At 41.6% G+C, this 14,608-nt stretch overlaps 1 protein-coding gene across 5 annotated transcripts in view; it reads left to right on the top strand.

The window, feature by feature from the left end:
• Positions 1-14,608, top strand: part of SYT14 (synaptotagmin 14) — a 175,146-nt gene that overhangs the window by 153,817 nt on the left and 6,721 nt on the right. For all 5 annotated transcript variants that reach the window (XM_074949326.1, XM_074949324.1, XM_074949327.1 and 2 more), the window contains one exon: positions 12,298-12,487. In XM_074949326.1, the coding sequence (XP_074805427.1) occupies positions 12,298-12,487 (190 nt within the window). The remainder of the gene's footprint in view (positions 1-12,297; positions 12,488-14,608) is intronic.

Genomic DNA, 14,608 nt, shown 5'->3' with positions numbered 1-14,608 from the left:
TTTAGCAGTTTTTGAGGCAATCTGATTATAACCACATTGATGATAATTTAATAACCATCAAAACAATTGTACATTTAATGTGAATATTATTAATGTGGAATAGTAGTTGATATAAAGTCTTATTTTGGGATTTGCAAATAGAAAACATGCCAGCATTTAAAGTATTAAATTTTACACAAATGAGAATGTTGTTTCATAAACTGAAGTTACACAATGGTAATATTTGTAAAACATTTGATATCTCTCCAGTGACTTAAGTTGATTCAGTACTTAACTCTGCAAGCTTAGCTTTAAGCACATGAATAGGACTATGCAGTATGCTTAGTTAGGCCCTGATTCAGGAAACCAGTTAAAGCATGTGCTTAAGCACACTTCCTGATCAGGAATACGGTCTTGAATTGGAGCCTTGTCAGGTGGTTAAAGTTTTTATACATGTTAGCAGGCGTATAATCTAAAACAACTTGAATCACAAGAGTGATACCGTATGTTCTACTAATTTACCATACTGTAACTGCAATTTAGTAAATTTTCTTACTTATAGATACTGAAATCAATGGGACAATTCTGGTGCTTAAGTTAAGCATGTGGTTAAATGTTTTCAGGATTGAGGCCTTCATTAACATATTTTGCCACTGAAAAACATTATTCATGTAAACAAACACCACAGAATATTAGAGGTTAATTCCGTGTGTAATTTCTGAATATTATTAACCTTAATCTTAACTTTACATCTACTTTACAAATAGAATATCCTGTTAAAAAGGTCTCTTATAACATGAATAGTTCCAAAATGAATAATGTTGGACAGCAAGGCGTACAGTCCTATTCTGCCAGATATAGTGGTTTATCTGCATGCAGATCTGTCTAAGGTTATGTGCTTAAATCCCCAGCCTGTCTTGTCCCCAGTTCCTGTGTCACTTTGTCCAGATGTGAATCTTGTACTGGGAACTTGCCTGTACTTGACAACTTCCAGCTTCTGGTCCAACTTTAGTCCTTGAAGATTGATAAATTTCAGTGCTTGGCATCCAACCTTGACTTTTCCTAGTGCGCTCATGGTTTGCACCTTGTAGAGGCTGGTTTTCACATGAGCTGGTCTACTAATTTCTGGGGAGCAGCAGCTTGACACCAAAGTGAAAATCAATGGGACATAGGCTTTGGAAATTTAACTCCTGAGCTTTTTGCTCACACGTAGAATGGAATCCTGGTCCTACTGAAGTCAATGGCAAAATGCCCATTGACTTCAGTAGGGTTAAGATTTCCCCCACAATGTGTTGGGAGGTTACCTTACTATGGTTTCAAAAGTATTAGGGCTTGTCTAATCAGGATACTTAGGAAAATTAATCCAAGTAATTTTTTGAAGTGGATTAAACCTCATTAAACCCCTTTATAGACGCTCCCATTCAGAATTAAACTGGCCTTAATGTGATTTAGCTTAATTTACTTTTAAAGAGAATTAAACTAAATCAAATTAATATCATTTTAATTCTGAATAAGTGTGTCCAAACAGGGGTTTAATGTGGTTCTATTAATCCAGTTTAAATTCACACCTTTAGTTAATTTCAATTAACTTTTGTGAGTGTCCATTTGTAGATGAGCAAAAGGACAGTCAGCTAAGAGAGAGCATTTTTTAAAAAGTTTTGAAAGTTGTAAAATGACGAAATGCTGTACTAGCAAAAAAAAAAAAAAAGCACACCTAGACTAAAAAGAGTATTCATTACATTTAATCTTTATTTCTTCTTTTAACTGCTATTTGGCAACATCTTTACTAACAGAGTGAAGCTTATTATTTCATGCATATTTAACATGAGGATATAAGCATCACTTAACTCTTTGGATCTGCTGAATATGTTCCCACTAAGCAGAATTTATGCTAATACTGGCCCAGTTAAGTAGCCGTCAGTGCCATTCATTATCATTAGGTTAAATTGGTTTCCTGGGAGCTAGCCCTATAAAATATATGATGATGAAGTGATGTATATTGTACCATCTAGCAGATTTCCTGAACTGTCATGTGCTCTAAAATTTTCCTCTTTGCCACTGAGAAAAAGCAGATCATCCTCTTTTGGGCACAGAAGACTATTGGGAGATCAAGGGGAATGAGGAATTTAAATTTCCTTCCTAAATCTGTAGTGTTTGGTGAATTTGGAGATTTAGTATCAAATAGAGACCATGTTATTGTGCTAATTGTGAGTTGCTGGTACACTGCAAAAGTTTGAAAAACATTGTATTTACTTGAACAGTTCCGCCTTTGGAAAAAAAACCACAACTTCATGTTTTCCACTTTTCTCTTCCCTGCCCAAACAAAGCTCGCAAGAAATGTGTATACCACACACGGGTCTTGAGAGAGTATCTATGACTGTTTGGAGTAGCATTGTCCAACTTAACTCTATAAAAGCATACAATATTAGTACATATAGAGCTGAATGCTTGAAACAAATGAAAGTTACAATATCAAATTCAGTTGAGCTAGTCACTGAGGCTGGTATTTCAATACATTATATTGATACAATACTAATAAAAATCAAAAGCTGTCCCAAACAATTCAGTATATGTTAAGTGGTTTTAATATTAGACATTTCCACAACTAACATGCTGTGAATCATATTTTTGCTACTGAAAGATTATCAACAAGGTCTAATCTTTCTTACATATATTTTTAAAATCTAGAAGACTCAGGTGCCTTTGTTTCATAAAAATATGAAGGCACATTTTTAACCTGTGCAGATAGGAAAATGTGTAACTTTAACTGGCCACAAAATGTGCCCACATCATTCACCAGTCCAACTGGTTCACAAATTACAACCGACTTCTGTAGGATTCCCACATTCATATCAACAGTGCATAAATACTACTTCCTAGTATTAATAAGTTGTACTCCATTATACTTGCCCAACATAGTGCTGGCTCCATTGTAGGTTGGAGCTCTCAGAATTTTCAATGACAAGTTTGGGCGAAAAAGCACAGTACACACCAGATCAGCCAATGCCTGTTCAATAGTAGTACTAAACTATTGAAATATTAATGTGTTCATCAAAAGCTAATGCCATCATTTGCGAAAGAATAAATAAAAATGAATGAAGAAAGGTTCTGTAAATACATTAGGACCAAGAGAAAGACAAAAGAAAGTGTTGGTCCACTACTTAGCCAGTAAAGAGAGCTAATAACAGAAGACATCAATAAGGCTGAGGAGTTCAGTGCCTATTTTGCTTCAGTCTTCATTAAAAAATGTTAATAGTGATCACATACAGATAATATTAACAACAAGGGGGAAGGAATGCAAGTCAGAATAGGGAAAGAACAGGTTAAAGAATATTACAATAAATTACATATGGTTGTCAGCAGGGCCTGCTGAAATTCATCCTAGAGGTACTTAAAGAACTAGCTGAAGCAATCTTGGAACTGTTAATGTTTATCTTGGAGGACTCGTGGAGGATGGGAGAAGAGCAAACATAGTACCTGTTTTTAAAAAGGGGACCAAAGAGGACCAGGGAAATTATTGACTAATCAGCCTAACTTCAATATCTGGAAAGATACTGGAACAAATTATTAAACAATCAATTTCTAATCACGTAGAGGATAATGGGGCTATAAGTAAGAGCCCACATGGAATTGTCAAGAATAAATGATGCCAAACCAACCTAAATTTTCTTTTTTGACAGGGTTATTAGCCTAGTGGATATGGGGAAGCTATAGACTTGATATATCTTGATTTTTAGTAAGGATTTTGATACAGTCTCACTTGACATTCTCATAAGCAAACTAGGGAAATGTGGTCTAGATCAGTGGTTTTCAAAGCCGGTCCGCCACTTGTTCAGGAAAGCGCCTGGTGGGCCGGGCCGGTTTGTTTACCTGCAGTGTCTGCAGGTTCAGCCGATCGTGGCTCCCACTGGCCGCGGTTTGCCGCTCCAGGCCAATGGGGGCTGTGGGAAGGGTGGCCAGCACATCCCTCGGCTCGTGCCGCTTCCTGCAGCCCGCATTGGCCTAGAGCGGAGAACCGCGGCTAGTGGGAGCCGTGATCGGCAGAACCTGCGGACGCAGCAGGTAAACAAACCGGCCCGGCCCGCCAGGGGCTTTCCCTAAACAAGCGGCGGACTGGCTTTGAGAATCACTGGTCTAGGTGAAATTACTATCAGTGGGTGCACAACTAGTTGAAAAAGAGTAATTATCAATGGTTCGCTGTCAAACTGGGAGGCTGTATCTAACAGGATTCCACAGGGATGTGTCCTAGGTCCAGTACTATTCAATAGTTTCATTAATGATTTGGATAATGGGGTGGAGAGTATGCTTATAAAATTTGCAAATGACACCAAGCTGGGGAGGGATTGCTACCTCTTTGGAGGACAGGATTAGAATTCAAAATGACCTTGGCACAGTGGATAATTGGTCTGAAATCAACAAGATGAAATTCAGTAAAGACAAGTGGAAAGTACTGCAGTTAGGAAGAAAAAAAATCAAATGCACCACTACAAAATGGAGAATAACTGGCCAGGCAGTAGTACTGCAAAAAAGGGTCTGGGGGTTATAGTGAATATGAGACAACAATGTGATGCAGTTGCAAAAAAAGCTATTATTATTCACAGCAGTATTGACGGAAATGTCGTATGTCAGACATGGGGAGTAATTGTCCTGCTCTACTAGGCATTGGTGAGGCCTCAGCTGGAGTACTGTGTCTAGTTCTGGATGCCACATTAGGAAAGACTGGATAAATTGGAGCGAGTCCAAAGGAGAGCAAAAAAAATAAAAGGTTTAGAAAACTTGACATATGAGGAAGGTTGACAAAACTAGGCGTATTTATTCTGAGAAAAGAAGACTGCAGGGGGACCTGATAAGTCTTTAGATATGCTAAGGGCCGTTATAAAGAAGACTGTGACCAATTGTTCTCCACGTCCATTGAAAGTAGGACAAGAAGTAATGGGCTGAAGCTGCAGCAAAGGAGATTTAGGTTAGGTATTAGGAAAAACTTTAACCAATTAATCTCTGGAATAGGCTTCCAAGGGAGGTTGTGGAATCCCCATCATTGGAATTTTTTAAGAACAGGTTAGACAAATGCCTATCAGGAATGGTCTAGGTTTACTTGGTCCTTCCTCAGGCAGGGGGCTAGATGAGATGAGCTGTGGAGGTCCCTTCCAGCCCTACATTTCTATGATTCTATGAAATATTCAACATTAACAAAGCCAAGAAAAAAATAAAACAGCAATATGGGGAAGTAGAACCCATGTAAGATTCGCCCCAAACACAGCCTTCTTCAAAGCTTCTTCCCCACACAGCGTACTTCAGGTTTAGCAAAGCAAAAGAGATTTCTTTCTTTAGAATATTGGGCAGCCAGGAGACTTCATCACCTCTTTCACTCATGCAGACCAGGATTAGCATTTTATATGACAAATGAGCCCTGGTAAGAGTTGGGACAAATGACCTACCTAAAACATTGGGAAGGAGAATATCCCTTCCCTGGTACTTGCACTTATGGTGTGACCTCAATTGAATTGAGAGCAGAATTTATCTCTATGACTACAAGTCCAGAATAAGTCACAGGAAGAGATGAACATGTAAGAAACAAACATGCTATTTCCATGAAATTGTGATTAATAATAAAAAATGAAGAAAGACAGATGAAGTTATGCTATGGACTGGGATGTAGGAAGTCTGGCCTAATAGTCAGAGCAGGAGTCGGGTCTAGTGAGCAGAGCAGGTGTCCAGGTTGGGGAACGAAGCCCAGGGTCAGCACCAGAGTCAACTGCCAATTACCAGAGCCAGGGGGCAAGCCAGAATCAGAACTAGGAATCAAAGCGGAGTGTCACAGAGTCGAAGTCAGATGCCAAATGCCAGAGCCCAGGGTCAAGCCAGAGTCAGGGTCAGAAGTTGGTGCCCAGGGTCAGAGCCAGGACTAGTAACTGATGACTGGAGACGAGGTGTAAGATCAGGAATTGGAGGAGAGGCAAGAATCAAGCACGGAACAGGAGCATAGTGGGAACAGGAGTGTAGGTAAGGGTGAGGTAGGAGCCAGAAGTAGAGGAGGAATTAGGAAGAGAGTTGGATGCAAGAGGCAGCACAAGCAGGGGCCAATGCAGCCACAATAGGAACTCAGCTTGTTGCTCAGACAAACTTCCAGTGCTGACTTCTGGCTTAAATAGCATGGTTGGAGCAGGGCAATCCTCCAACTGGGGCTTCTGTGGGTGATGCCTTGGCTGAGGCTATAGTCCTACCAGCTTTTTGGCCCACTAGGATTCAGAACACGTTGGGTGGAGACCAGGATGTGGTGCCTGCCTGGCGACTCCCAGGCCTGAGTTTGAGACCCAGGATATCACAAGTTATACAAAAGAAATACCAGGTTTTTTTAATGCTTTCTAGGGATCAATGTCTGCTGTTTAATTTGATACAGTTAGCTCTGTTTGTTGATGGGGAAAAAACCTAGGAAAAAAGATGGGATTGAACCCCCAGGAATAGGGAGTCACTTCTCATGTGCCACAGGGCTAAGGTTCAGATAGTAAGAAAACGTTCCTCAGCAGTTCAGCACTGAGCACTATACGTATTTTCCTCTATATGAGGAAAAAAGGTCTTGTATTTCTTTTGGTTTATTGTTTGTTGTGCAGTAGGAACCAGTTATAATGTGTTTAATAGAAACATTCCTATACCTGATATACTCCTTTAGGGATTCTTTTTAAAAGGTTCAGTTTTGTTTTCTATTTGATACACACGAAGAAGTTAACAGAGACAGTGTCTTAATCTCAAATGTGTACATACACAGTACATTTTAATCTTGTAATCGGATGTAAATTCACCCATTCTAATGATGTTGATCAAATCAATTCTGAGAGACCTTCCAGTAAAGTACCAGCCTTGTGGTGTATGCAGAAGAGATTTAAAGATCAACAGAGGATGATAGCTCTGATGTATAAAGCCAGAGAGCTAGAAATCTGGGCATTTTAATGTAAAGATATTGCCATTCTGACCAAATGCTTGGAAAAGGTTTTACCACTTAGTATTTTTTATTTTGTATTTAGTGTACTAAAAATATATTTGTCGTCACAGTTAATGTAGGAAAAATATAATTATCTTATGCAAACAAACACCTTTCTGAATAGGTCAGTGTAGATAAACTTGTTTTGACAGGTTTTAAGGATAGAGCATTAGACTGAGACTCAGGTGACCTGGGTTCTATTCTGAGCTCTGCTACCGGCCTGCTGGATGACCTTGGGCATACCACTTTATTTCCCAGTGCCTCCGTTATCCCCAAAATGGGAATAAGGATACTGCCCTCTTTTGTAAAGTGCTTTGAGATCTGTGGATAAAAAGCACTAGGTATTATTATTAATTTATTTTATCTTACTCACAATGAAACTGCTGCAATGAAATGGCCTCCATGCTGATTTATAGGTAGGTTCAAGGCAGGTTTAGATGGCAACGAAAAGCAGAAATAGCACTCCATTATTGTCATAAGATTAAAACTTTATTGTGTCTATCTTTATATTCATGTTATATTGGTTAACAATTTCATAATTAATATTTTAAAAGTTGGCACTTGATCATTGTGCTTTTATTTATCAAAATATCAGTACCAGCCGAAGGCCGGTAATACAATATCATTTCTTTCCGCACTCTTTCTTGAAAAGACTGGTGACCTCTTTTTGGATTTTCTACCATGTGCACAGAGTAAAAACAAGATAGGACTTGGAAAGGAGCCCAGTGATACTGTTACATTTTAAAATCTTCATGCAATGTACAGACTAGGGACTAAGTCAGAGTAAATAGCAGTAGCCATTGCTACCAAGAAGAGCTTCACTTGAAAGGCAATAAATGGATCTGTTTCAATGTAGATCTCCACATCAACACTCAAATAGGGCAGCATACACTGGGGAAAGTACTGTAGAGAAGAAATCCTGCTAATATAGACTATCCTTGAGTTTTTTGCTATAGTGTTTTGTGGGACCTTTTCATAATGGTTATTGTGGTGGACAATTGCCATTGCCATATATGAAAACGCTTCCAGTCCTTAGTCTGTGACATTTTCCGTGCTGCTAGATATGTGTAGAAAGTCTTCACCAAGCACTGCTCTCTCTCTCGCTGATCTCTGTTGCTGAGTTTTCCCACTCTGAGCATCACCTGGTCCCTTTCAACATCACCCATCAGCCCCTCCCCTTGTCCTGTCACTCAACCTTTCCATGGTTTCCAGTCCATCAGCTTTGATGATTTTTCATCTGCTCTCACCTCTCTCCTCCCTGTCCTCTGTTCCCTTGCTTCTACTGATGTGGTTGATTATCTCCATGCTCCACTCTCCTCCACCTTTGACTCTTTGGCCCCTCTCTCCCATCACAAGGTCCATCCTGCCTTGGCTCACCCCCAACATCTGCTTCCTTCACTTCTGCTCTCACACTGCAGTGTGTTTCTATGGAAATCCTGTGACAAGGCTGATTTCCTCCACTACAGATTTGTTCTCTTTATCAGTTCTGCCATCTTGCTAGATAAGTAGCCCTACTTCTCCAACATAATTTAATCCCATGCCCACAATCCCAGACACTTTTTGCTATCTTTGATTCACTCCTCAAACCCTCCCCTCCTCATGTCTCCATGTCTCTCTTTGAAGAAATTAATGAGATTCTGTGCAAAGAGAAAACTGACAACCTATGACATGATTCTCCCTCCCCTTGGTTTCCCTTCCCTTTCCCTCCTACAACTCTCTTCCTCCTCCACAGTAACAGATGCAGTGGTTTTTCATCTGCTCTCCTCCTCTTCTAACACTTCCACTTGCCTCAGTGAGCCCATTCCCATCCCATCTCATCTCCTGATCTCCCTTGCTCCCACTCTCATACCCTACATTACTCTTCTCTTTAATCTCTCACTCTCCTCTGGCTCTTTTCCCTCACAACATAAACATTCTTTAATCTTTCCCTTCCTAAAATAAAGTCATCCTTGACCTCACTTACCTCCAGCTACTGCCCCCTCTCCTTTTCATCTCTAATCTCATTGAATGCATTCTCTGCAATCACTGTCTGGAGTCCCTCTCCTCCAGTTCTATCCTAGATCCCCTACCATTCATTTTCGCTTCTTGCACTCCACTGAAATGGTTCTTGGTAAAGTCTCTAATGACCTCTTCCTAGCCAAATCTCAGAACTAGTACTCCCTCCTTGTCTTCCTCAACCTGTCAGCTGCCTTTCGTACTGATGACCATGGCCGCCTTCTTGACAGTTTGTTCTCCCTTGGTTTCCATGTCTCTGTCCTCTCCTGATTCTCCTTCTATCTCTCTAATTGCTCCTTCAGTGTGTTCTTCGGAGGATCCTCTTCATCACCCTCCAACTTCCTATGGGTGTTCTGTAAGGCTCTATCCTTGGTCCCCTTCTCTTCTCCATCTATATCTTATCTCTGGTAATCTGATCTGTAAACACAAATTCACCTACCATCTCTATTCTGATGACTCACAGATCTACCTCTCTACTCCCAGACCTGTCTCCTTCTGTCCAAACTAAAATCTTGACCTGTCTCTCTGACATCTGCTCATGGATGTCTAGCTGTGTGCCCAAGCTCAACATGGCTAAACAGAGCTCTTTATCTCCTGCCCCCCAAGTCCTCTCCCCACTCTTTCTCAATCACTGTCAACAACAACACCATTCTGCGTGTCATTCAGTAATCTTTGACTTGGACCTCTCTCTAGGTACCCATATCCACGTTATGTCTAAATCTTGCAGATTTTTTCTGAGTAATATCTCTAAGATATGGCCATGCCTATCCATCCACACAGCTAAACTCTCATCCAGGCTCTCATCATCTGCCATCTCAATTACTGCAACATCCTTGTCTCTGGCTCTGACAAATGCAGCCTTGCCCCACTCATACCCTTTAAGAATGCTGCTGCAAAAACATTTTCCTACCCCATCATTTTTACCACTGGCATCCCACCATTTGAAAGGGGCTCTGGAAAATATGCACACAGCTACCTCATTATCCTCCTTCAGATCCCTCCTTAAAACTCTCCATTGCCCTGATGCCTACAAAAACTTGACAACGGTTAGGCTGCTGATAGGCTCACACTACTGTCTATTATACTGACCGATCCTGGGTATATTTATTGTGCAATCATGGGGTGTAATTCCAGCTTAAGTAGACAAACTGAATAAGCTCAACTGAGAGAATATATATAGTTTTAACAGCTGTAAAAAAATGTTCTTGTATGCCATACCTGCAGTTGTGAAAACACATTATAAAAACAGACTGGCCAAACCTTGATTTTATCCATTTCATGACAGCCAGCGCTTTTGGAATGCACAGTGTACACAGTGCTTGCTGGAGCTGTCATGTTCCTTTTCAGCATTCCACTTTGGACTTCATAGTTTAGGTTGAGGAATGTGGGGGTTTTATTTGCTGTATACCAAAGAAGCAGAGAGTAAATGCAATTAAAAAATACTTCATAGCTCATTTTCAGCCCTAAATAATGAGCATTGGGAGGAATTATCAAAAGCTGAAAATGCAAATTGGGATGGTTCAGAGGACTGGGATCTGAGGATTTGGGTTAGGACCTTCTCCAGCAGGAATGTATTTGGTAACACCATTATGCATTCACATATAAGGTCTGGAATTCTTGGAATAAGCTTTGGGAAGCTTGTATCATGCTTACATTTATTTGGACGTATTGTTTCTGTTGACGAGAATTAGGACAAGGATTCAATTTCAAATGCAATCTCATAGACTAAAGTAATACCTGTGCTGTAATTTGGTCTTCTGTATTTCATTCATGCTTTATGAGTAAAGTAAAATTTTCATTTGCTTTTAAGATTGACCTTGGCCCGGGATGGTCCCAGGCTTGATCTCACTGTCCCTTACCACCAATTTCTAGAAAGGGTATGGAGGTGTTGAACACTGGAGAAGCAACCACCTTAAAGAACAATGGATCCAATCCCCCTCCTTCCATCCGTCCCCCAGCAACTCCTTTAAATAATGTTGAGTCTGAAAGGAGCCACCCCAAATTCTCTTTGACTGATGAAAAGGTGGGTACAACTTACAGGCCTCCCAGCCTGGGTAGACAGATTTGTGCTAGTAGGGCTCAAGTTAGCACCCTGTAAATAGCAGTGTAGATATTATGGCTCTGATGGAGACTTGGGCTAGCTACCTGAGCTCAGACCCAAAGGTGTGTGGCCGGGGGCATGATCTTAGGTGGCTAGCCCAAATCTCCACCCAAGTGGCAGTGTCCATACTGCTATTTTTAGTGTGCTAGCTTGAGTCCTGCTACTGCAAGTCAGTCTACCCAGGCTGGAAGGCTCACTTCCAGCTGCAGTGTAGACAGACCCTTAGGATCTTTGAGGGAGGAATTTAAAGGAGTAAATTGGGCATTTTAAATTCTCTCCACGGCTTCCAAGCAAATAGCAGTTGGGCCAAATTATAACCCAGAGCCTTGTTTGCACTAGAGTTACTATATGCATATAGTCCCCAGAGTAGGAAGTCCACTGGGGCAATAAATGTGGTAGTGTAAAGTATCTGTAACCTTTCCTTTGCCGGGGGAAGGGGCTGAAAGGGGCCAAGGTGGGTGTGAGCAGCCTGGATCAGGAGGCAACACAGTCATAATGGCTGGGAGACGTGCATCCTCTTAGAGGCTCCCATGGTGGAAATTAAAGCTTCCTCCCAGCGGGAACCAGGTGGAAGACACTAGATCACTGCCTGCCCACCCTTGACGTGACTTTCCCTCCCTGCCACTCAGGGCACAGAGGCCTGTTACATTCCATATGCCTGGCTCAATTAATCTGCCCTACTAACTGGTAGGACACTGGTTCTTGGCAGTGTGTGTTTGTGTTTTGTGTTTCTCCTTGTGTCTTTAACTGTATGCTCATGAGTTTTCAATCTGGCGAATAACCTTTACAAAGGAGAAATAAAAATTCCCTGTATTTTATTGTGTTCCAAGTTCAAATGGTGATTTCTATCTATGGAAAAACAGCAAATATCCTAAAGTTTAGTAGGCTCTAAGATGCCAGCAAACTACACTGTATGTCTCACCTTATCAATTCAAGTAAGTAAAGACCCTAAATGCTGTGTTTGACTTGGTCCTTTTATTCTTCGTGACTATTTAATAATGAAAACACAATATTAATAATAACTTTGTCTCCAGATTGCTTTATTCTTTGTTACCTCAGATGTATATCTAAACACAAATACACTGAAGGACTACATTTCTCATCTGGTGCATAAGAGTTTTAGGCATGCAACTCCTGTTATTGGTAAAGTTGCTTGCCTAATTCCCTAAGTGCTACCCTAAAAATTGATCTCAAGTAGCTTCACTCTGTAAAACACTTTGAAATATTTCATTTCTGTTTACAGGGCTGTGACTCTCAAATAAGCATGTCAGAAATGTCCTGCAGTGAAAGTACCTCCTCTTGTCAGTCCCTAGTACATGGCTCAGCTCCAGAAATCCTCATCGGCCTACTTTATAATGCCACAACTGGAAGACTATCAGCAGAAGTGATAAAAGGCAGCCACTTCAAAAACTTGGCAGCAAACAGACCACCCAGTGAGTGATAATCTTTTTTTTTTTAATCATCCTAATACTTCTGCACTTGTGGGGCTCTCAGTGGTGGGAACGTCAATCCTATCATTTAGTCTTACCCAGTCCAAATGAAATAGAGCAATCATCAACTAATCTGTTTCATGTTTTTATTTCTAGTCAGTTGGGAAATAGCAAAAATCTGAAATTCAAAATATTAGTTATAAGTTGACAAGACTGTTTTAATTTTTCATGATGACTGACTAATAAATTACCTTTATTATAATGATTAATTGCTAAACTATTAATGCCTCACATCACAGGCCAGGAATAAAAAGTTACCGTTTTTAAAGAAACAGTATGTGCCAACTAACACTAGTGTAAATATGGTGAAGCTGTTGCTGTTACTAGGGAACTGATGCTACAGTCTTTAATTGTGTATGGACTTGTGTATGTATGTGATATATTTGGAAAAGTTATATTTAACTTTTGAAATCTCAGAGAAGACAATTTAAGGCAAATTCTAGCCTTTGCCATGTGATGCAGTACAGATCACCACTTAACTTGGAAAATTCATCACTGGATGGAGCTGGGAAAACATTTTTTATTTTAACTTAGTCTGCAAAATTGACTCAAAATCAACCTTGGTTTGAGATGAACCTGTGTCTAAAAATATCTCCAAACTTTCTAAATTTGTATTTTGAGTTTGAGCATAATTTCTTGAAATAAGACACATGGAATAAGTCAGATGGTATTTTTCCTCCGTCTAGTGTTCCAAATTTTGGTTGGATGTATTCCTGGAGGCTTCCTCGCATGACATAATCTTTAATTACAGATTAATCTTAAATTCCTGGAGACTCCAGGACAATCCCAGAGGGTTGGCAACCGTACCTCCATCCCTGACTGGTTGCTCCTTCTCATGTGATGTGGAGAACAAGCCCAGCTAATCAGAATCCATTTTTTATTTGGTTCCTATGTGATTCCATTCTAATTCTCTGATCTGACTTGGCAAAATTCAGTCGGTGTCTGTCTGACTCAAGCAGATTATAGCAAGATATGTATGGATGCTCTGACCTTGGCCACATTATTCCCCAATCTAAGTTCCCTCTAAGCTGCATGGCCACACAGCTGCCTATTAAGCACTGTGCAGGCTCTCAGGGCTGCAGTGGGGAGAGATACCTCTCCCCAAGCCACGGACCTGACCCAGCCCAGTCCCGAACCTGCTTGGGACGGTGGAGAGGCAGCCCAGCCCAGCCCAGCCCCAGACCTGCTGTGGCCAGGGGACAGGAGCCCCTCACCCGGCCCGGCGCATCCCCGCCCCAGACCTGCAGCAGCTGGGGAAGAGGTGCCTCTCCCCTCCAGCCCAGGTGCTGCTGCAGGGAGAGAGAGCTGGGGGGGGGAGTCCTCTCTCCCCATCGTTGCCCCGGGGAGCCCCACTGCACCCCAAACCCCTCATCCCCAGCCCTACTGCAAAGCCTGCACCCCCAGCCGGAGCTCTCATCCGCCCCCCCCCCACCCCAACCCTCTGCCCCAGCTCTGAGCCCCTCATCCCTGGCCCCACCCCAGAGCCCACAACCCCCAGCCAGAGCCCTCACCCCCTTCACCCCAACCTTCTGCCCCACCCTGAGCCCCCTCCCACACTCCGAATCCCTCGGTCCCACCCTGTGACATGAATTTTGTTATGTGCACCAATATGGAGATGATGTGTCACGCCATCACCTCCATATTGGTGCACATAACAAAATTCTTCCCACACATGGGTGGAGAAAATTGGAGGGAACACTGTTCCCAATCCGCAATTTTCCTACCATTTTGCAGGCTTATCTGGAAGGCTGCCAACATTAAAAAAGCTGTTTTCATATCCTGTCCATCTCTGGGATTGTTCTCTTTTTTAGCAGCTGAGTCATAAGTGGGACACTAAGGCTTAAGACTCTCTCCTCTCCCTTCCCTGGCTCTTTACTTATCCCATTCATTACCTTTGTCTCAGCCTTCTCCTCCATCTCCCTCTCTGAATATATTTCTGCAGGGATGGAGCAAAGCTTGGTGGTCATGGATGGAGAAGGGTATGGCGTAATCTTAGCTGCCTTTGTGTTGCCAAGCAGCAGCTCCAGAGACATCTCTTTGGAGTCAAAAACTAATAGAGATTGG

Source organism: Natator depressus, chromosome 3 (genome assembly GCF_965152275.1).
Source record: "Natator depressus isolate rNatDep1 chromosome 3, rNatDep2.hap1, whole genome shotgun sequence".
NCBI classification, from domain to species: Eukaryota; Metazoa; Chordata; order Testudines; family Cheloniidae; genus Natator; species Natator depressus.
This window is presented reverse-complemented; position numbering and strand designations above follow the sequence as displayed.